The 20,732-nt window shown below is 44.9% G+C and overlaps 1 protein-coding gene across 3 annotated transcripts; it reads right to left on the bottom strand.

Moving 5' to 3' along the window:
* Positions 1–25: 25 nt before the first annotated feature.
* On the bottom strand, positions 26–19,227 carry LOC115646395 (prolactin-releasing peptide receptor-like). 3 transcript variants are annotated; one of them, XM_030552158.1, is made up of 3 exons: positions 19,166–19,227; positions 12,218–13,207; positions 26–2,190 (listed from the first exon to the last, which is right to left on the bottom strand). In XM_030552158.1, the coding sequence occupies exons 2-3, from the start codon at positions 12,634–12,636 to the stop codon at positions 1,557–1,559; spliced, it is 1,053 nt and encodes a 350-aa protein (XP_030408018.1). In that variant the 5' UTR covers positions 12,637–13,207; positions 19,166–19,227; the 3' UTR covers positions 26–1,556. The 3 variants fall into 3 exon arrangements, with proteins under 3 accessions (XP_030408018.1, XP_030408017.1, XP_030408016.1); XM_030552157.1 differs by lacking the exon at positions 19,166–19,227 and adding an exon at positions 14,596–14,664; XM_030552156.1 differs by lacking the exon at positions 19,166–19,227 and having other exon boundaries at positions 12,218–14,089.
* Positions 19,228–20,732: the final 1,505 nt, after the last annotated feature.

Raw genomic sequence — 20,732 nt, forward strand, 5'->3', positions numbered from 1 at the left:
AGATCCACTGATGTCTGGATGAAAACAGCCCTCTCTTTGATGGAGTCGGCATGAGAAAAAAGAATCTCAAATCTCTGGCACTGCTTTATTAGGCATCAAACACATCGACTCAGCGAACAGCAGGTGAGGGATAAAATCATTAGAATCATGTCAGTTACATGTCACTAGGATCTCATTCACTGCAGTTCTGTTCCCAGCAGGTATGAGGGCTGCAGCATCTGCACTTTGGAAAAGAAAATTGCCTCTAAGCTCAGCGTTTGAGAGAGGAATCTTGAAGTTATTCCTTTATATTTATTGTACTATTACAACAAACATCAATCTGAGATATGCAAGAAGGAAAGAGTATTGTATTAGACACAGGAATACTTTGACAAGGTTACATTGCAATCCCAAACACTGGTGCATATACTTCACTGTCCCAAGCTTCTGTTGGACTTAAGCAGCCTCTCCCATGGCCATACAACTCATTCTTCTGTTCAGAAAGAAAGAAAGAAAGAAAGAAAGAAAGAAAGAAAGAAAGAAAGAAAGAACTATGCACAATAAGTCAGCCTTTCATGCCAGCTGAATGGAGGAGCAGTTTCTATTTAACTCAATCAGGAGAGGTGGGGGTTGTGCACCCATATATGCAGGGCTGAATATGGTGCAGTATTTGTTCACATATACCCACATTACCATTAGACACAAATCCACTTTTCTCCAGGCTATTGCCCTGAAGTGATGCTGCTCATGCTTATGGTGTCATATCCAACAAAGCAAGCAGGCTGTACAAACATAGGAACTGACAGACCAAACCAGACCTGAGAGCCAGCTAGTCCAAGATCTTGTCTGCCACAGTGGACAATACTAGACGCTTCTGAGGAGAGTGTAAACCCCCACAATGGACAGTTATGTAGTACAGTGCCCCTGGGAAAATGTCTTCCTGATCATCTGCAGTTAGTGCTTGGCTTATGCATGACGGTCTGTATCCCTTTGATATTTTGGTCCTGGGTGTTCTGGGTATCCTTATTCTGAAATCCGCTGTGTTCTTTACCTCAAAGAGGCCTTGTGATAGTGCGTTCCCCAGGCTGATCATGCTTTGGGTAAAAAAGCACTTCTGCTTCTTAAAGTTCAGTTCTTGGACGGGTGACATCTGGGGACCATGCAGATGTGGAGATACCCTGTTCTTTTTCTTCTGAGTGAGTACTGAGCTTCATCATGTTCTAAAGGACATGATACTTCTGGAGCAGATGAGGCAGAAACCCGAGGACCCCGGTTTGCACACATTAAAGACCTGGTGGCACTTTTTGCAAGAACTAGGGCACATTCTACTTCTGTAATTTAAAATCCCAAACTCCTAATGCAATTGTGGTGGAATACAGCATCATTCACTTCATGTAATAGAATCTGGTGCAATGTGGTTGGCTGCTGTTAAACACATAAATAGTCACAGCCTTCCACCTGGGAGGAGCCAGCATTTCAAGAAGTGACTGTGCTGATTCTTGTGTGTATCAGTTTGGGATGCAAAGGGTGAGAGGCATGCGAGACCATCAGAGAGCAGAGAAACCAGGTTCCGGGCCTCAGAGCATCACGCTCACGGCTATGCAGTTATTAGTGGGGATGATTTTCTGCTTGAAGGTGAACATCTTCTTCAGCTCACTACGGAAGCGGTCATGCAGCCAGGCGTAAAGGAAGGGGTTGCAGCAGGAGGAGCTCATGGCAAACCAGTGGCAGAGCAGCTGGATGAGCAGGAAGTAGTGCTTGTTGATGAGATTGATGTCTATGTCACGAATGATGTTGAAGACGTGGATGGGGAGCCAGCAGATCCCAAAGGCAGCCACCACCAGCACAATGAGCCGGAAGACCTTCCTCTTCCTCACCCGGTCAAACTCTGTCTGGCTTTGCGTTGGGTGACCGGGCACTACACGGTTCTTCAGCTTGACTGTAATGCAGATGTACGAGAGGGAGACAGCTGAGAGGGGCAGGATGTATGTGATGATCAGGGTGCTGTAGGCATAGGCCAGGCGCTCCTTCTCCTCCTCCATCCAGAACTCCTCGCAGATGGCAAAGCCCTCCTTCTGGAACTCCACGTGATATGTGTGGGCAATGGCAGGGGCCACCAGCGCACAGGACAGCAACCAGATTCCACCCACCACATACACACAGGTGGTGACCGAGATGCGTTTCTTCAGTGGGTGCACAGTGGCATAGTACCTGGAAAGAGAGGGAGAGGGAATGAGTGTGGGTGCTTTCTCTTAAATGGCATTATCCCTGTAGCTCATGTATCTCACCAGTCAGGGCGTGCTCTTGGCGTGTGTGTGTGTATCAAGACTCAAATAAGGCCTCAGCGATGTATAGGAAGCAACTTGTCATGAGGGGTCCTCCTGACTGAGCTGGGGGAGGAGTCAAGCTGAGCTCAAATTGCTTTTTGTAGACCTTATTGTTTGCACCAAACCTGACAGACATTGAAACTAGCATTTGGGCCCGTGGGTAGAGGATGGTGGAGCTGGAGCAGTAAACAAATGCTCCAGTGACCAACTGCATGGATAGAGTGGCACTACCAACTACACAGACCCCTGCTGTGCTCCCAGAGGGTGAGACTCCTCCACAATGATATATACTGAGTAATGTGGTTACCTAAATTAGCCACTAGAGACCGTTTTACATTAACGTGCACATGTTCTGCTGCTGTCCCTGTGTTCATGTATTTACAACAGTGAGGATGTTGTTTTAATTGCACTCTCTCTCTCTGTCCCACCTTTGAAAGCTATAATTGCTCTTTAGGGCCAGCTTTAGGCAGATTTCCCCTAATCGGGCCCTGCGCCTAAGAGGGCCCCGAGCCCAGCCAGAGTGCTGCCAGTCCCGCGGCCCGCAATCCCACTCCCCCAACCGGAGCGGGGGAAGTCCCGCTGCCCCACAACCCTGGCCGGAGCACGGTGAGTCCTGCAGCCCTGATCCCCTGGCCAGAGCCCAGTAACCTCCGCGGCCCCGTGCCCAGCCGGAGCTCTGCGAGTTCCACGGCCCTGATCCCCCAGCCGGAGCATGGGGAGTCCTGCGGCCCCACTATCCCAGCCGGAGCGCGGCAAAGTGCTCTTCATTTTTCATCCAAGCCCCGGTCCACGTGTTTCAGTGTCAGGCTGGGGTTGAAGTTTCCCTGCAGAGGGCTAAACCCCTCAAGGCCACCCAGAGGATTCAGGGGGCCTGGGGCAAAGCAATTTTGAGGGCCCCTTCCATAAAAAAAAGTTGCAATACTATAGAATACTATATTCTTGTGGGGGCCCATGTGGGGCCCGGGGAAAATTGCCCCACTTGCCCCCCCTTCTGAGCAGGTCTGAAACCCCTCTCCAAGCAGACAGCTAGTGCTACACATCTCTGAAATCCGCTGGGTACGGCTTAGTGGGCGCCACATGGTGCTGAGAGCTTGTGCTGGCTCCTCTGCACAGGATGGTGCCTCACCCACAATTAATGCACAGGGAGTCCACACTGTGAGAGGACAAAGAACGCTACCCCCTACTGAACTGTGGAGTCACTGATAGAAAGATTTTCTCATCTGCTGTTGACTACTACAGAGGACTTTCTTTCGGTGTATGGTTTCAGAAGCACAGCTTCCATCATTGTTAATGAGTCCTGGGGTGCTGTACCACAAAGTTATGTCTACTGTGTATTTTATCAGCTTCATTGACATTACCTGGGTTGGAGGAATGACAGAGGAAAAGGAAAGGCCAGTCAGGATAGGATACAGGTATCAAAAGGTACCGAGATGCCCAGGTGGTTTCTCCTATTTACCTCATCCCAAGATACAAGAACAAAAGGGCACTTGCTCAAATTAGAAGGTTAAAAATTAAATTGCATTTTAAAAACCATCAAGTCTCTACACTGATGAAAGGAGAGAGTAGTTAATGCATTCTGTAGATAACCTTTGGAACTCACCATCACAGTATATAGCTGAGGCAAAGAGTGTGTGTGGTAAGAACAGCATCTGCCAGTTGCACTAGCTAAAGTAAAATTACGAAGACTATCAACCAGGTTTCAGGGTCTAAAGTGATCACTTGATGGTGTAATAAAGCCGTTTCCTGCCATAATGTATATATATAGTACTGCTCAGTTGGGGAGAAATACATTTCCTGATGCATCCAGCACTGACAGCCATCAGAGACAAGCTATGAGACTCAGTGGGCTCTTGCTCTGTTCTAGTTCTACCTGCTTCAGCATGTGCCACTAGTTACAATCCCTAAAGCTTCTGGTAGTCCTTAATCAATAAAACTCCACATAACCAAGGGGAATCAGCAGCAGTCAGCTCAGCAGCAGCACCAGCAAATTCCAGGGCTGAGCACAAAAGCTACAAAAAAGGTTTTCCCCTCAGTTCCAAAGCTGTCATTTTCTAGTTAGTCAAACATTTAATGGCTGCTTTTTCTTATTTCATTAACATTACATTTCTGTTGCATTAAATTAAGCAAAAAGGCCTGACATGAGGTGCCAAAGCTGCAGGAAATGATACCCTTTCGGTGCAGAAAAGCCTTTAGTCCCTAAAAGCTGTAATTATCCCAGCAGAGGCACAGCCACAGAATTAACCCCTGGGAATAGTTTTTATTGTGGAAGAATGAAATAATAGAGGCTTTTATCTTTCCCATCCTGAGGCCTTGTGTTAAACAGTGGGTGCCTTCAGTTGTCTCCAGAAACACCCGGCCTATCAGAAGGCTCCTGATCAACTACCCAAGCAGCCCTTTGTATGAAGTTACTCTGAATCATACTTGGGAGCTTCAGGCAGCATTTTTAAAAAGACTAAAACCAAAAAAAAAATCACCTAATTAATCTCTTTTCTTCTCTTTGACTATGCGCATTGTACTCATTTCCTCGCTATTTCTTATGATGAAAGACTTGTAAGAGCCGAGCCTTCTGCCAGCCATTTAAAGTGAATAAAATGTGGTTTTATGTAGCACCTTTCACATACTGGATGGTCTACCTTCAGCACTAACTCACACTCAGCTCTCCCCTGCAATCCTATGATTGTCTGTCTATGTTCGTATCTGTACCTCACTCTTCACCTTCGTGTTTGAACCTATGTAACTGGTTGACATTCACATCCAGGAAAGCATCTCTATTCAAGATAGCCCTTAAGCATGTGCTGAACTTTAAACATGTGCTTAAGTCCTATTGAAGTCAATGAGACTTAAGCCCAGGCTCAAAGTTCAGCATATGGTTATGTGGTGTCTTGTGTCAGGGCCAGAGAGAATTTTGGTTGAAATTGTCTAGCTATGTCCCAGCCTATATTCCAGCTAGTAATAAATGCCCCAGTTACATATTATTCAAATTATCTCGATTTTTATTATGACCATCTTATCCCTTTACTTGTATTTTATGACTAGATTGCACAAAACATTCAAGATTATAATGGAAAATAGGAACTAGAAAGGAGCATCTGAAATTAAACAAACCCTCAGCAGAAGAAGCTTGCATAGCAATTGAACTGATCTCTCTGACAATAAACCTACGTGTGATGGATATATAACATTTTTTATAATTTATAATTTATTTTGTCTAGACAGGAAAGCAGGCTTGCATCTGTCATATGAACCTCCCCAAACCAGGATTCGGATCAATCTGTGCTATCATATGAGTGGGACAGCAGTATACAGAGCTAAACTCAGGCTGGACCTGGGGTTATAAAAGATGTGCACTCCCGCTTAACTTTACACATGAGTAGCTCATTGAGATGAAGCACACGACTGTCTTTGCAGGATCAGAGCCTTACTCCTGATTTCCTTCTCAGCGGTTTAAGGGAATTCTTTAATTCTAGTATCAGAGGGGTAGCCGTGTTAGTCTGGATCTGTAAAAAGCAACAAAGAGTCCTGTTGCACCTTATAGACTAACAGATGATTGAACTCCCTGATTGAACTAACCTCTTTATCTCCAGACTGATTCTGGCCTGCATATTTATACCTGCCTCTGGAAATTTCCATTACATGCGTCTGATGAAGTGGGTATTCACCCACGAAAGCTCATGCTCCAATACATCTGTTAGTCTATAAGGTGCCACAGAACTCTTTGTTGCTTTTTACTTCTAGTGTAAATGGGGCCTTTGAACTGAACAGAACCTGACCATTGCATTGGCAAAAGTGATGCTTTGACACAAAATTTGAAGGTTCTGTGACTTGCCCCATTCACAGAGTAAATATTTTAAGGCCATTTCAGTCTGGATGCTGTTGGGCTGCGATATGAACAGTTTCTCACAGAACATATACATCTCTTTAGGGATGTAAAGGTGAGAAATTCCTCAGCTTCCTGCCATGCAGAGAGCCAGCTCAAAGCCAGTGCACCACCTAAGTCCTACTTATTTTGAGGACTCATGTGGAACTGGGGTGGTGAATAGGCTTTGTGCTGCCTCTTTGCACAGAGAAGAATCTCATCCTATCTGAAAGAGTCCCTTTGAAAAGGGCAGCAAAGTATTTTAACTAAATCCTTCTGCTCCATCATCAGTTCCTAACCAAACCTTTGAATTTAAGGGTACTGACCGGTTTTGTAATTCCTGGGAAGGTGCACGAACTTCAAAGACTGGATGGAGAAAAATTAACACAGAGGCCTGGTTTGATTGAATAATATGAGCCTGATTCACTACTCCACTCCATTAGCTTCACCCTGGCATGACTCATTTGGAGTTAGTGAAGTAACACTGGCATGAAACATGTATAAGAGAGTGGTGAATCAGGCCTTATGTTAATAAATAATATGCAGCCAAGAAGACTTACGGTGATGGGAGCTTGAGAAACATCTAAGACAACAGATAGAGACAGAGAAATATTTTCAGTAATGACATTTTCCATTCCAAGCTAGTGATGCCTTCTGTACCTTGCAATGTACCACAGAATCACTCACTAATGCTGCTTTAGGGAAGGAAAAGGAGTAGTTAAAAGTAGGGCTCCCTGAACATGTAGCCCTAAGTGTGCAGTTATAAAAGGGGTTATGAATGCTGCAGCTCCTTTTGTCTAGATTCTCTTTTACCATGGAGGAACAGCCCAACCCTAAATGCAAAGAGAGTTGCAGAAATTCAAGATGGAAAAGCCTTATTGGGACATAACTAGTCCAGCCCCCCATCAGAAAATGCAGGATCAGACCAAACAGCACAGTTACCAAGTATATTTAAGTCTCATGTAATCAGATTTCCAACACTCCCCTTGGCATGTCATCCTACATCCTAAGAGATCTCACTATCAGAAAGTTCTTTCCTGCTAGTCCAGTTTAAATCTTCCCTTTGTTCGTCTAATCTGCTTTGCCTCCGTTGCACCTGTTTTATTCTGCCAGCATCTGAGTCATGTTTGCATTAAAGATGCTCCTTGTATCTGGGGCTTAGTTTTGGAATCCGCCTATTTCTTTCCATTCGCCACTGGGACTGCAGCCTTCCCTACAAAAGTGACATCGCCATGGAAACACAGTGTTAAAAAACCCAAAGCACAAAAAAACCAGCCTCAACCCAGATCCCATGTCTGTCTCCGTTTAGGAAGGGATTGTGCCTGCTATTTGGGGGTCAGAACAATTTGTCTGGCACAGATTTGTATGGCAAGGTATTAATAACCTGGAACTAGCAGAAATTATACTTAGAACCAGTAGTAACTTATACTACAGAACCAGCAGTAAAGGACATCATTATTTAGTAGCACTGAAATCAGAACAAGAGCAGTAGGAAGTTCACTCCCAAATGAAACACACATACATTTCCAGTCCCATGTTGGCTGCTTAGCCCTCCTGGCCAGGTGAAGGGATGTGAAATTAGCTTATTTTGCAACACAGCTGGCTACAAGTTGCAAGCATGGGGAACACTTTATCATTTCTGCCTATAGGGAAAGAAACATAGGGCACAAATATGCCTCACACAAAGAGGAGATTGAGTAGCATATTCCTGTTTGGAACATTCTGACATGATGACACTGGTTTAATCTTCACCATGCCATGGCATCTCTCCAGCCCTGATGAGTGCCAAAGCCACAGGACTTCAATACAAAGTGCAGAAGGAGGAAAGGAAATTGAATTGCTATTTGCCGTGATCTAGACTCTGTCATTGGATCAATCTATCACACCCGGTGTTTGCAGCAGCTCCAAGAAAGTAAGAAGCTTGGTACTGGATTTACAAAGTCATGTCTGGGCACAGTAGAGATGTTTGATCATGTCACTATCATGCCACAAACTGCACTGGTATTAAAGTCACATAAAAGTTCCACTTTTACAGCAAGCAACAGCACTGAGGGAAAAAACACCATGTAATGCAGAGTTTGATGTATGTGTAGTTGGCTCTGCAGTGACTTCTTGTCAATGCCCTCAGTAACAAGCTCTTCTCCCAAACAGGTCAGAAGCTTGCAAAAGCCCAAAACAAAAACACCAGAAAACAACTAAAGACTATAGTTCCAATCCCAGTCCTGGCACAAGGGAAAATGGGCTGTTTCTTTCTCCTCCTAGATTATAGCTATAGTGCACAGCTGGTATGTTCTGCTCAACGGAAACTCTGTGCTGGAAAAGCAGCGGGTGCTGCATCTCAGCAATGAGGTGCAATGACAGAGCTGGGTGTGTGGGGAGTGGGTCCGGACTGAGCCTCTCTCCTGAATGAGTCTCACTTTGCCATGAGGTGGACTGGAGAGGTGTGCAAAGAGTGAATGAACACATCATGGGGAAGCATGGAGATACTGCCTGGCTTTCCCCTGAGACTAGTCTTGTTGCATCCCTCTGAGGAGGATTAATTTCCATTTGCCTTGATGCCCGCTTTATAATCTCCTTGTTGATATGATCAGTTATTACTGCTGTTTGCGTAGTGCAATGTGCTCAGTGCCGTACGAGACACAAGGAGGACATATGTATAGTCTTCTCCTGTGCGTACACACAGTTGAATTGACATGCTGGAAATTATTCAATGGTTGTAAAAATCTCAGGCCAGATCCTCAACTGGTGTAAATCAACCTAACTCCACTGATTTTACTGGAGCGACATGGATTGCACCAGCTGAGTCTCTGGCCCTAACTGTTTCACTTTAAGAGTAAATCTACACCGCAGAAAAGGTGTGTTCTTAACTTGGGTTAGCTAACATGAGCTGAAGTAGCAGTGAAGACACAGCAACTCGGCTTTTACCTTGGGTTAGCAGCTCGAGTGAAAGTCATAGGGTTGAACGTGTGCTGATAACTCGAGTTGCAGTGTCTTCACTGCTATTTTAACCTGAGTTAGCTAAGGCAAGTTACTCCCATAGCCTTTATTTGCAGTGTAGACATACCCTACGTTACTCTCTCCTGATTGCTTGGTTTTCCTGTGATGCCCATCACCACAGAATCTGAGCATCTCACGTACCTTAATGAACAGAGTCTTACGACACCCCTTTGGGGGAGCAAAGTGTTGTTACTTCCTTTTACAGAGGGGAAACTGAGGCATGGGCCGAGTAAGTGACTTGCCTCAGGTGACACACAGAATTGCAGAAGAGCCAGAACTGCAGCCAGAGCTCCTAAGTCTCAGTCCTATGGCTAAAACCCAAGCCCCTCCTACTACAGTTAACTACTGAAAGGAGCAATCCTGCACTGTGCAGTGGAAGCTGGACCTACTAGGCTATTGGCAACTCTAGGGTTCTGTACTAGAATTCAGAGCAACAGAAGCTGTCATCTGCAGGAGATGATGCATGAGCTGTTCAAATGTTCATTATTTGGTGGCATGGATGTGCACTGGTGCTAGATTTGATGCTGAATGACCGCTAGCACTGTGTTTGGTGTGGCAGATTCTCATGAATCTTAGTATGGTCCCCAGCCTGCAAGCTGGGAACTGTCAGGAGTGAGAGCTGATTTGCTTTGGTAAGCAGAAAACATCTGAAGAGCTGGATGGCTGACGTTTATTAATCTTGCCCTGAAGGGGACTCCAGACAGCATGGATTGTAAGTGAGGTAATTGACAGGCACCAAAAGAAAAGCATTTGAAAATGAAGAGAAGCCTCAAAAAATTGAGTTGGGTTAGAAGAAAGTGACCAATGGGAATCTAATTCCAGGTGCTTGCCTCATCTGGGATCAACTGTGCTACTCAGTGCCTCTCAAGATCAAGCCATTAGAGAGCAAGAAACAACTGACCCATCCTAGGGCCGAAGCCTGAGGTTCTTACCCAGTCCTTATTCAGGCAAGCCTCCCATTAACTTCTGTGGGAGTAAAAATTGAGGAAGGGCCTGTGAATTTGGCTTTTACACATTAAGGGCCGGATAATCAAAAGTGCTCAATAACTCTCAGTGGAAAACCCATCCACTTCCTGTAGGTGCCTAAATAGATGGTGACCTCTGCTGAAAATCTGGCCCTAATGGCCTGATCCTATGCAGTGCTGAGCACCCTTTAATCCCGTCTTGTGGGAGAAGAAACCCACAGTACTGGTCCCTGTGGGCAAGAGTATGTCCCTCCTTTTCACACCTGGGCAGCAGAGCGGAGAAAATAAGGAGCCTACTCCTTTTTGCAGCCCTCTGTGAGGGAACACAGCCCTGGAACACAGGGACTACTGCTGAGTTGCTCCTCATTGGTTGCCCTGGTGTTACATAACTTTCAATTCCCCTTCCCAGTCTAGATCCCCAGATCCTGGAGTCAGGCCGAGAAGGAGCCCAGAAGGAATGTATTGATCCTTTAAATGATCTCAGCGGGGTATGCTGAGCCAATGGGGCTGCCAGTTAACAGTGTATGAGCAGAACTGACCACGAGAACTGTAGGAAACAGCTGCAGCAAAGGAAATGAAGGAAAATAATAAGAGGGAGGGAAATTAATATTCATTCCAACTGAGACACAGGAACTCCCGGCTGTATCTTAATAAAGTCTCTAGCACCTCTCATTCAGGGATGCCCAAATGCTTTACAAACGCTAAGTCTCTCACCCTGGATCGTGATTCCCATTATACAAAACAATTTAGAATCAGATTTCCAAAAGAGCCAAGCTCCCACGTAGACACCTGTAAGTGGCCAGGCTTGCTAAAGAGCTGAGAACTACAGCTGGTTGGAAGAACTTCAGTGGAACTGCCTTGCAAAATGCAGTTGTCTCAAAATCAAAACCATGTTGTATGCACCAAAATTTGGTTTGGGAGGAACAAATCCCAGCAATGAAAACCAACCACTTTGATTTTTCATTTTTGAAACAACTTTTTGCTTTGAATTTCTTATTATTTGTATTATATTATATATTGTAATATAAAACAATAAAGTCAAAATTGACACCAAACATTTTGATTGCTCTGAAACTTTTTTTTTCTTGAACTTTCCTTCCTAGAGCATTTTGAAATTTGCAGGTTTTCTTCTGATTTAAAACTTGGCAGACTTCTACTCAACATGCCAAGGGCTGAGCTCTTTTAGTACCTGTACATAAGCGTTGCAGTGGGAGCTGAGGGTTTTTTAAAAAAATTGTCTCCAGCTGTGGATGCTAAATGCTTACACATCTGTTCCTGAGCTCTACTAAAAGTCTGATCCTCTGACTTGCCTGCAGTCTCTCACAAGTCAGTGACAGATCCTAGAGGTGTCAGTAGGCACATTAGATAAACACCATTCAAATACATCAATAAAACAAAATCAATCAGTCCCTTCGCCAGCCTGTGCCTCAGTTCCCCAATCTGTAAAATGGGAATAATAAATCATGACTATCCTCATTAGGGTGCTGTGAGGGTTACCATATTAACATTTGTATAATTGAAGATGAAAAGTATAATGTAAGGGAAAGTAATAAGATTTATAATTAATTACTGAAATTATTAAAATTTCAGTTCCCCCTCATCTCCAAAGTGATACTTTTTCTGTGCAAAAACCTGGACATTTTTTACACTTGGAATTTCATTTTGCTGAAAATCATTTTTCACAGTGAATCATGCAAAACTGTAAGGCATCACATGCCCCAATGCAATAAAAAGCCACCACTCGGCTAACACTTGTTTAATGAAAAGCTAAATTCTGAGGCTGCAAGATGGGCTGCAGTGAAATTGCAAAGATTTTTTAGTGATATTTAATGAAAAGATTTTGGTATTTTGAGGCCAAAAAATTACTAAATAACTCCCTCACCCACAGAAAAAAAAAAAAGAAAAGGAAAATCATTTCCAAAGTCTAGGAACTACAAAAACAATGAGGAGTCCTTGCGGCACCTTAGAGACTAATAAACTTATTTGGGCATAAAATAAATTAGTAGTCACTAAGGTGCCACAAGGACTCCTCGTTGTTTTTGCCAATACAGACTAACATGGCTACCCCTCTGAAACCTAGGAATTACAGTTACCTGTCTACAGCAATAGCTGTGAGGGTGAAGACAGACACATAGACGGTCATAGGCTGCATCAGGAACACAAAGTAACACAAGAACTTCCCAAAGATCCAGCCCTGTGGGTTGAAGGCATAGGCCAGGGTAAAAGGAACACACGTTGCACACATCAGCATATCTGAGAAAGCCAAGTTCCCGATAAAGAAGTTGGTGACATTTTGCATCTTTTTGGTCCTACAGATGACGTAGAGGAGAAGATAGTTGCCGAAGATGCCAATCAGCACCACCAAGGTGTAGCAGGGGATGATGAGGGGCTTGAAGGACTGGATCAACTGGACTCCTGTAAACTGAGAGCTGGAATTGGAGCTGTTCTTGAGGATGATCTCGTTGATGCTGTCATTGGTCGGGAGCCTGTCCCAATTCCCAATTGGTTCCATGAGTCAAAGTCAACTGAGAAGCAAGCTTAGACAAGAGCAGAAGGGGTCAGCATTAGTGACCTTAATTATAGGGTCATAACCATGACTCCATTCATTTGCAGTTCATGGACACAGTTAGCAACCCGTGTATGTGCCATGTAATCACCATTGAATCCTTCTGTGAGCATCTCTTTTGGTTGGAGGAGGAAGCAATTCCTGAGAGGTAAAATGTGACCTGTTAACCTAATTCAGTGTTTCAACTATGCAGAGATTTTCCAGCTATGTTTGAGTATCCCTGTGTGAACAGTTATTTAGGTGCTACCCGCTGATATTCCTCTCTGTTCTGTAATTCACGGGTCACAGCCTGAGAGTTGAATTGAAATGTCCTCATGGTACATCAAATTTCACTTCATGTTTGTGCTCTAGCTGCAATTAGCCTTCATACTGAGGCTAATTCAGTTCCCCTCAGTCCTGTCCCTTTAGCCTCCTCGTAATCCGACTTCTTTGTCTCAAACTTCCTCAGAATATTTTCCCTCATTTAATTTTCCTGGATTGACTGGAATATCTGGAAAGAGTTTTGTTCTACAGATTCCTGGGAAAGAAGATGGGAAAATTGAGGTTTAGAAAAGGAGAGATTCCGATAAATAGCCCTCTGCTGATAAAGGAAACAATCTGAAGAAGAGAGGGCCAGACCCCAAATTTAGGATTTGAAAGAAAGGCAGAAATTGGTGGACATAGAATTAGATTCAGTCTTGGAATACAAATCCCTTCAAGTCACCCCCACCATTCATGACCTTTCTTATCCTCGTCTGTCAGGGAGCTTTGGCTGGCCAGTCACAGCCACAAGGACAGAGCACTCGTGCTGGTGAAGTTGATGCCATGAGAACTTCTGCTGTACATCACTCAGGAGAGTATACAGCTCATTTCCCCATATGTAGGAGATAATGAATAGATTCCTGCTGTTATTCAGAATGAGTACACACACGTGCATTGCACATCCAGCAGGTTTTATGATGTTCTTAAAATATATGTTTTCCCACAAAGCATTGTGAGTTGCTGCTCAAATTATTTTTCAGTCTGACCTGAAAAACAATATTCTAGTGCCTAATCTCCCATTTGTCTATGGAAGCAGGTTAATGAGCTTTTTAGTAAAGTAGCCCTTTTCTCTTTCCTGAACCCCTTCATTTCTGTCTTTGTTAGCTCTGTAAACTCCTACGGCAAAGTCTTATCTAATTTAATAGAACAAAAATCACACACTTTCTATAGATTTTTAAGAAACATCTTACAGAACTGAACAAAGAATTCTATCGCTGTTATTGAATTCTATAGGGTGGCTCAAAAAACCTATAGAAAGCTTAGCAGACTCTGTTAAATCCATATTTTTTAGTTAGTTTCTATTGAGCCCCATTGGTTTTATCCTTATTCAACTGTATAGAACTTTTCCAAACAGAGAGAATTTTGAGACACTGTTCGTATGGAAGATGCTTTCAAAATAAACATTATTAAAGGCAATTTCAAAGTATTATTTCTGTGGAATCAAAGCAAAGTAATACATTTTATATCACTCAAACCTTTCTATTCTGCTCCCAAATGAGCTTCCAAATATGAACTGTACAAAAGAACTAGCTGTCTCAACAACAAGATGAATGTAAAATCCTCCTGTACGTTATTTGGTATAGGAGTCCTTGCTTCTTCTGAGATGATACTAAACAGCAAAATAATTCCACCTCAGCTGTCTACACTCTCAGTGCGCTAAGGGCATTTTTACAATGAGACCCCAGTGGTCAGGAATTAAGTAACTTCTATAATGCAGTAGCATCTAACTACAGAACCGCTCCAACCATGTAGGCACATTTCTTGCTCATTAGTTGGGTTATGCATATAGTACATTTAAAAGAAAAAGGAAAATCTGCTTCTCAATTTGAGCTGAATATTCCATCTGTAAGTGCAAACAACGGTACCATTGCATTCTCTACTGACCTGGTGCAGAGGAAAGTCAGGGTGGAAAGACACTCAGGAGCTGTGTTAATTCCAGGAGGGGTTTGTGTGTCAGAGAGAGGAAGAGAATTCAGACTGCTCTCTGATCCTTTGAGGCTCTGTATTCCAACTATGCTCATAGCTGTGTGCTGAACTTACGAGATCCACGCTTCCAACCCTCTCACTCCCCCCACTGGCTGCTGCCTCCCTCCACTCCTTCCTGTAACCGCAATGAGGATAGCGAACTTGATTCTTTCTGGCACAACTGTCAATTAGCAGTAACTTCTTTGAAGCCGGAGGAGGTGAAAATTCCAGGCTGGAGCCCTCAGCCTAGAGATGTCAAAGGCCCTTTTTACTTACATCTCAATAGCCCTTCTCTACAGTGCTTAACTGTGCTGAGCCCCAGCACCTCTAGGCTTGACAGTTCATAGCCCCAGCATCTCTGGGCTTGGCAGTTCGTAGCCCCAGAACCTTTGGGACTTGGCAGTTCGTAGCCCCAGAACCTCTGGGCTTGGCAGTTCGTAGCCCCAGAACCTCTGGGCTTGGCAGTTCGTAGCCCCAGCATTTCTGGGCTTGGCACGTCAGTTTTGAAAGTTTAAAAATTACTTGAGCCCTAGCACCTGATTGCTTGAGCCTTGAATCTGTGTCATTATTAATTAAGCACTGCTATGAAAGAACAATGAAGTGCTGAACAAGCTCCAGGTGGAAAGTCAAAGGTTGAAGGTACAGCTAAGAGACAAGCCCTCTTTCAGACGGTATCCTAACCATTGATGGCATAGTTCAAAGCCCTCATCAGTCCAATACTAGCTGATAAAATAAGTACAACTGATGTTTAATCTCATTGGCATGCGCTTTTTGCAAGAGTCAGAGTGTTAAATCCGGCTATCATGTTTCACCCAAGAGGTGGCTACATTTCAGCACTGGGTGAAAGGATCCCTGTGTATGAGGATTCTTTGGGAGGAAGGGTGCTATATAGTTGGTGATCCCTCGAGGTCGAGGATGATCTTTCGCAGCTTTTATTTTTCATGGGTCTTTTGGTGGCTGAGGAGTCCAAACCTGGTGCCACAGGCTCGTTGGCAGAAATTACAGGTTGTTTTGGAAGACAGAGTTGGGCCGTGATTGCTGCATGACAGTTGTTGGTCCTTCCTTTTCTGGTGTTTTTCTGCAACCAGGACAAGGCGATTTTCCTCAGAAGCAGACATTCCCTCTCTGACAAGTCTTCACCAGTTATCCCTATCCTGGGCTGCTGTCTCCCAGTGTGTGGTGTCAATGCCACATCTCTTGATGTTTATCCTGAGGGTGTCTTTAAAGCCTTTCTTTTGAGCTCCCTGTTTCCTTTCTCCTTTGGTGAGTTGGGCGTACAGCAGTTGTAGTGGTAAGCATACGTCAGGCATGTGCACACAGTGCTCGCTCCACATCAGCTGGTGCTGGATAATCAGGCCCTTAACACTGAAGAGGTTGGCTTGTGTGAGAACATTGCCGCTTTATAATAACTATTTTCTTACAATGCAGCTCCTTTTCCATTGCTTGTTTAATTCAGGGGGTATTCATTAACAGCTGTTTGAATTCCTGATCAACAAAGCCAAAGAGACTACAGAACCTTCTACTAAATTCATTCCCAGTTCATCTGAGCCATCATGTAATCTGATGTAAACCTCAATAATGAGCCACTTGTATTAAAAAAAGAACACAACATCTGTCCTTTATTGTGATCAGTTTTAATTGCCTTAGGCAGGCATTATTGGAGGATTTGATTGTCACAATTCTAGGCACCTGCATCTGTATTCCTCCTCCACCCTCAGGCTTCCAGCTCCCCAGCCATCTCCTCGCTTGGGCGGAGACATGCATCCCTCTCTCTTCTGACCAGGCTATTTCCAGGCTGTGCAGTTCCCTGCCTCCACTGTGAATTTACCAGCAAAATCAGGCTGCCTCAGCAGGCCTGCTTTACTTTACTGTCTCTGAAGAGAACACAGGCTAATTGCCACAGTGAAGTTACCACACAGATCTTTCTAAGCAAGCACATTTATTCTCAAGGGTAAAGCAGTACAGAAAAAACATATTCAAGCAATAAAAAAGCTACACCCATGCTAATACCTGAGACCACCCCAACTCCAACAAGGGTTCTGGCCAGTGAGCAGGCCTTCATATCCCACCATGGGGTTTGTGTGTGGTCACTAGGTCAGAACAAGCACCCCTTGAATCTGAGAGTCACTTTTTTATGTCATTTGAGCCTTTTTATCCTGGAAATCGGTAAGTTGTAGGCAAAGGTCCCCTCCCCAGGGCAATCTTCCAAAGATCAGGTCTAGAGGCAGGCATTTGCATTCCCCTCCTCCCAAGTATTTCCTAGGAAATCTACTCAACTAACAGATAATTCTCGTCTTGGCCCATTGTTCAAAAGAGTCCTATCCCAGTGGGACACACAGGCTTTCATGTCTATTTCTCCTTATTAGTTCTGGAAGCGGGCTCTGCCTGACACTCACTTGGAGACCCACAGCTGCGCAGAATCCACAGACTCACTGGGGAAACTGAAGCTAGCCTGAGAGAAATATCTAAAGCATCTTTTATGTTAAATAGAGTATCATCAGCATTAAACTTGTGTTTGAACTTCCTGCTCATGTGAAAATGTGCTCTAATTTATTCACCATCAAATGTCTTTAAACCACTGGGTTATTCATTAAAAAAGAGATACCATTTACTGCCTGCTGTCTTATACATATAACTTTGTGAAGTGCTCTGGGATTACTGTTTGCATGAAAGACACACTACAGAATAAAGTGGTTATATTAATTTCACCTCTCACCAAATCCAAACATCTCTAGTGTTACTGGTAGTTTACAGCGCATGCTTAGATAGCACTACTCTTCCTGAAGCACTTTATAAGCCCAGACTGAAAACAGACACTGTACATATATATGGAGATCTACCTATCATCTTAATATATCAGAGCCCTCATAGTCACACCCCTGTGAGGCAAAGCAGTGTGATTATCCCCCATTGTACAGATGGAAACTGAGGCACTGAGTAGATTAATTGACTTGCCCTAGGTCAGACAGGCAGCCTATGAAAATCTGGGTTTTCTAAGCCTGAGAGCAATGCCCTTTCCACTCTGCCCCTCCCTCTCCTGAAATTCAACCACCTCTGAGGTGGAGTGCATCAGCTGTTTAAGGGCATGATCTGAAGCCTACTGAAGTCAATAGAAAGGCTTCCACTGCCTTCAATGGGCTTCAGATCATGTCCTAGGAGTGCACAGCAACATTGCTCAACAAGTGGAAAGGAATCCCATATCAGATTGAAACTGCAGGGGGATTTATATGGGTTAATTGTAACGACTTGAATTGCAAGTGGGCAGAGAAGCTTTGACTAACACCACTGGTCTAACTCCTTCCCGGGAGCTGGCCACATCAGAAAACCCTCCATCCCAGTTGGCTCTAATTGGCAGCCATCCTTATGGACAGTCTTGGCAGTGAGGCCAAGCATGGAATGAGCCCTAGCCCCCAACCTACCCAAGAGAGTCCCTGCAGGCCCAGTCTGTTCTTCAGTGAAGCCATTGATTTCAGGGAACTTCATTGCTGTGTAAGGGCTGAGATTCAAAGCCTGTGGCTACAGAGAAGGAGCCGTTCAGCTTCCAGGGTTGCCATGGAGTCTGAACTGCCCTTTAAGCCCTACAGGTCCATCCAGGCTGAGAGGCTTAGTTAGGGGAGGGATTGGGGGATGCTTGAGCTGACACAGCCTAGGCTGCACCTGCTGTGCACGGGAGAAATTCACCCCTATGCAGAGGGGCCAGCACAAGGAGTATGTTTCCTCCCCAAAATAGGGCTGCAGCGGTGCACAGGGGTGAATTTCACCCCGGTGATTAGAGGACAGAGCATCAGTCACCTGTGCTCAGCCTGGCACCTTTCATCAGTGCACCAATCGCTGGCAAATATTAGAAGAAAACAGCCTGTTGCTCTTGGGGTGAAATGTGTCATTTTCCAGGCCCCAGATGCCCAGCCCTGGGGGCTGGCAAGTGGGGGGCAAAGGACACCCGTTTGGCCTTCAGTGAGCTCTTCTGTCCTTCCTCAAATCATTTGGATTTATGAATTGAAGCTACTATGGCTGTGATGCTGAGGACATTCATTTTCTTTGCACTGCAGGCCATTAATGCACTAGCCTGGAAGCTCCTAAGTACCGGGAAATGATCCAGCTGAAAGCTCCCAGCCATTATGTCAATGAGAAAATAAGGCTTAGGGGAGAAACAGAAGAAATCTCTCTGATTCTCCACTACCCTTCACCTCCTGTAATCATTTACGCTAAAGTAAATCGATGCTACTGAGTCAGACTGACCTGGGGCAGGGGGACCCACTTTGCATGGCTCATTCAGTCTTTGGCTTCAGCTAAGACTACCAGTCAGTGCCACCTGTCAACACATCTCTGCTAAGAACCAAACTGAGATCAATTCTGCCTTCCCTAATGTGACATAGGCCACCAGCAGCCAACAGATGCTAAAACCCAGGAGCTACGCACCTGGGCTAGATTTGAACTGGTGACCTAGGGCCACAAGGCCCTTTTGGATCCCCTGAGCCATCCAGCTCACCTGCTAGCTTGCTTTGTTTGTTGCAGTTTTGTTTCCATGGAGTTGAGTGTCTTCTATTAATTACTGTCCTGTTGCCATGGTTATCTCAAAGTGCTCTGTGATGTGCCGTCATGCAGGACGTTGTTTGAACTCCACAAACACCTAAACAAGGACATGGGAAAGCAGAAAAAGAATTAGCTGAAGGCACCTGAGATCTCCCCTAGTCCAAAGCGGCAGCAAGCCCAAAGGACGGAGTTCCTCTCAAAGGGCTTCCGTCCATTCATCTCTAATCCCAGAAGCGGAGCTGGGTTTGAGCTTGGGAGGGCTGTAACTGGATCCTACCAGAGTGTGTTGCCATTGCACGATCTCCTGTTAGCAGCATTAGCTTTTCAGGCAAGCACTTCTAAGTCAGTCCCAGCTCTGCTAAAGTCACTTCATCTCTCCAGTTTACACAGCTGTAAACCAGAGCCTATAATAATACAAACCTACCGCACAGGGTGTGTATCCATCGATCCTCCATACAGACATCTGTCTATCTCCCACTACAGACATGCAACCATCATCCATTCAGCAATCCTGGGTGTTACACTAGAACCTATCAGTCTAGTATCTGAGTGCCTCCCACGAGTTATGAACCAACCCATCCACCCAACAGGGGCCTCTCTTCTTTCCTTCCTCACTGGCAAGGTGCAGGCTCAGGGGCTGCTTACTGGATGCAGCAGTGTGGGAATGGGGGAGTGAGCTGTGGAAGCTATTATAGGCCGGCCTGGGCAAAGAGATGGGGTTTGTATTTAGCTCTGAATGCAGAGCAGGTTAGTGGGTGGTTTTACTCCATCTGGCAGTGGGTTCCACAAACCAAGCCAAGAGCTGGCGGTGGGTCTGTCACATGCACTAGGGGTCGTAGCTGTCCCAGGAAGTACGGTGAGTGTCCAGAGCAACCTGCAAGTGCTAACTAATGGAGAATAAAGGTGCTAGATCAGCCCTAAGCCTGATTCATTTACCTGCTTTTCCTGTCAGCGTGAGACTGGGGAGTAAAGTCTCACCCTTTAATTAATTTTTCTAGACAGAGCTTTGTTTTGTTTGTTTTTTTAATGCAATGATGTGATCCAAGCCAGGCTGGGTGGATGCAACTCTGCATGTCAGAAACCTGGACATCAGCTGGAGGATTTGAACACAGAAAACCAGCGGGGCTAGGGCTACAGAAATCAACAATGGCATAGGGTGTGTGTGGTTGGGTTCCCTCTTCTGGCTCTTAACATGCCTAGTGGGGAGTAGGAGGAGTTAAATGAGAGAAAATCCCATCTAGCTGGGGTCCAGTAGCCCTAGAAGACATGGTGAATAGGGTAGGCAGTCTGAGGAGGAGGGTTTCCAGCTTAGCAGTCTGTCTCACTCTCACCATTGTGTTGCATTGGTGTCTAGGGGCCATGGTTGAGATTGGTGCCCTGTTGTGCTAGGCACTGTGCATCCACAGAGTAAGAGTCAGTCCCTGCCCCAAAGAGCTCCCAGGCGAGATAGACAAGCTGGACAAAGGGTGGGAAAAGGAAGGGTTGTAATCACTATTTTATAGCTGGAGAACTGAGGCCCAAAG

This window comes from Gopherus evgoodei, chromosome 2 (assembly GCF_007399415.2).
Source record: "Gopherus evgoodei ecotype Sinaloan lineage chromosome 2, rGopEvg1_v1.p, whole genome shotgun sequence".
In the NCBI taxonomy this organism is placed as follows: Eukaryota; Metazoa; Chordata; order Testudines; family Testudinidae; genus Gopherus; species Gopherus evgoodei.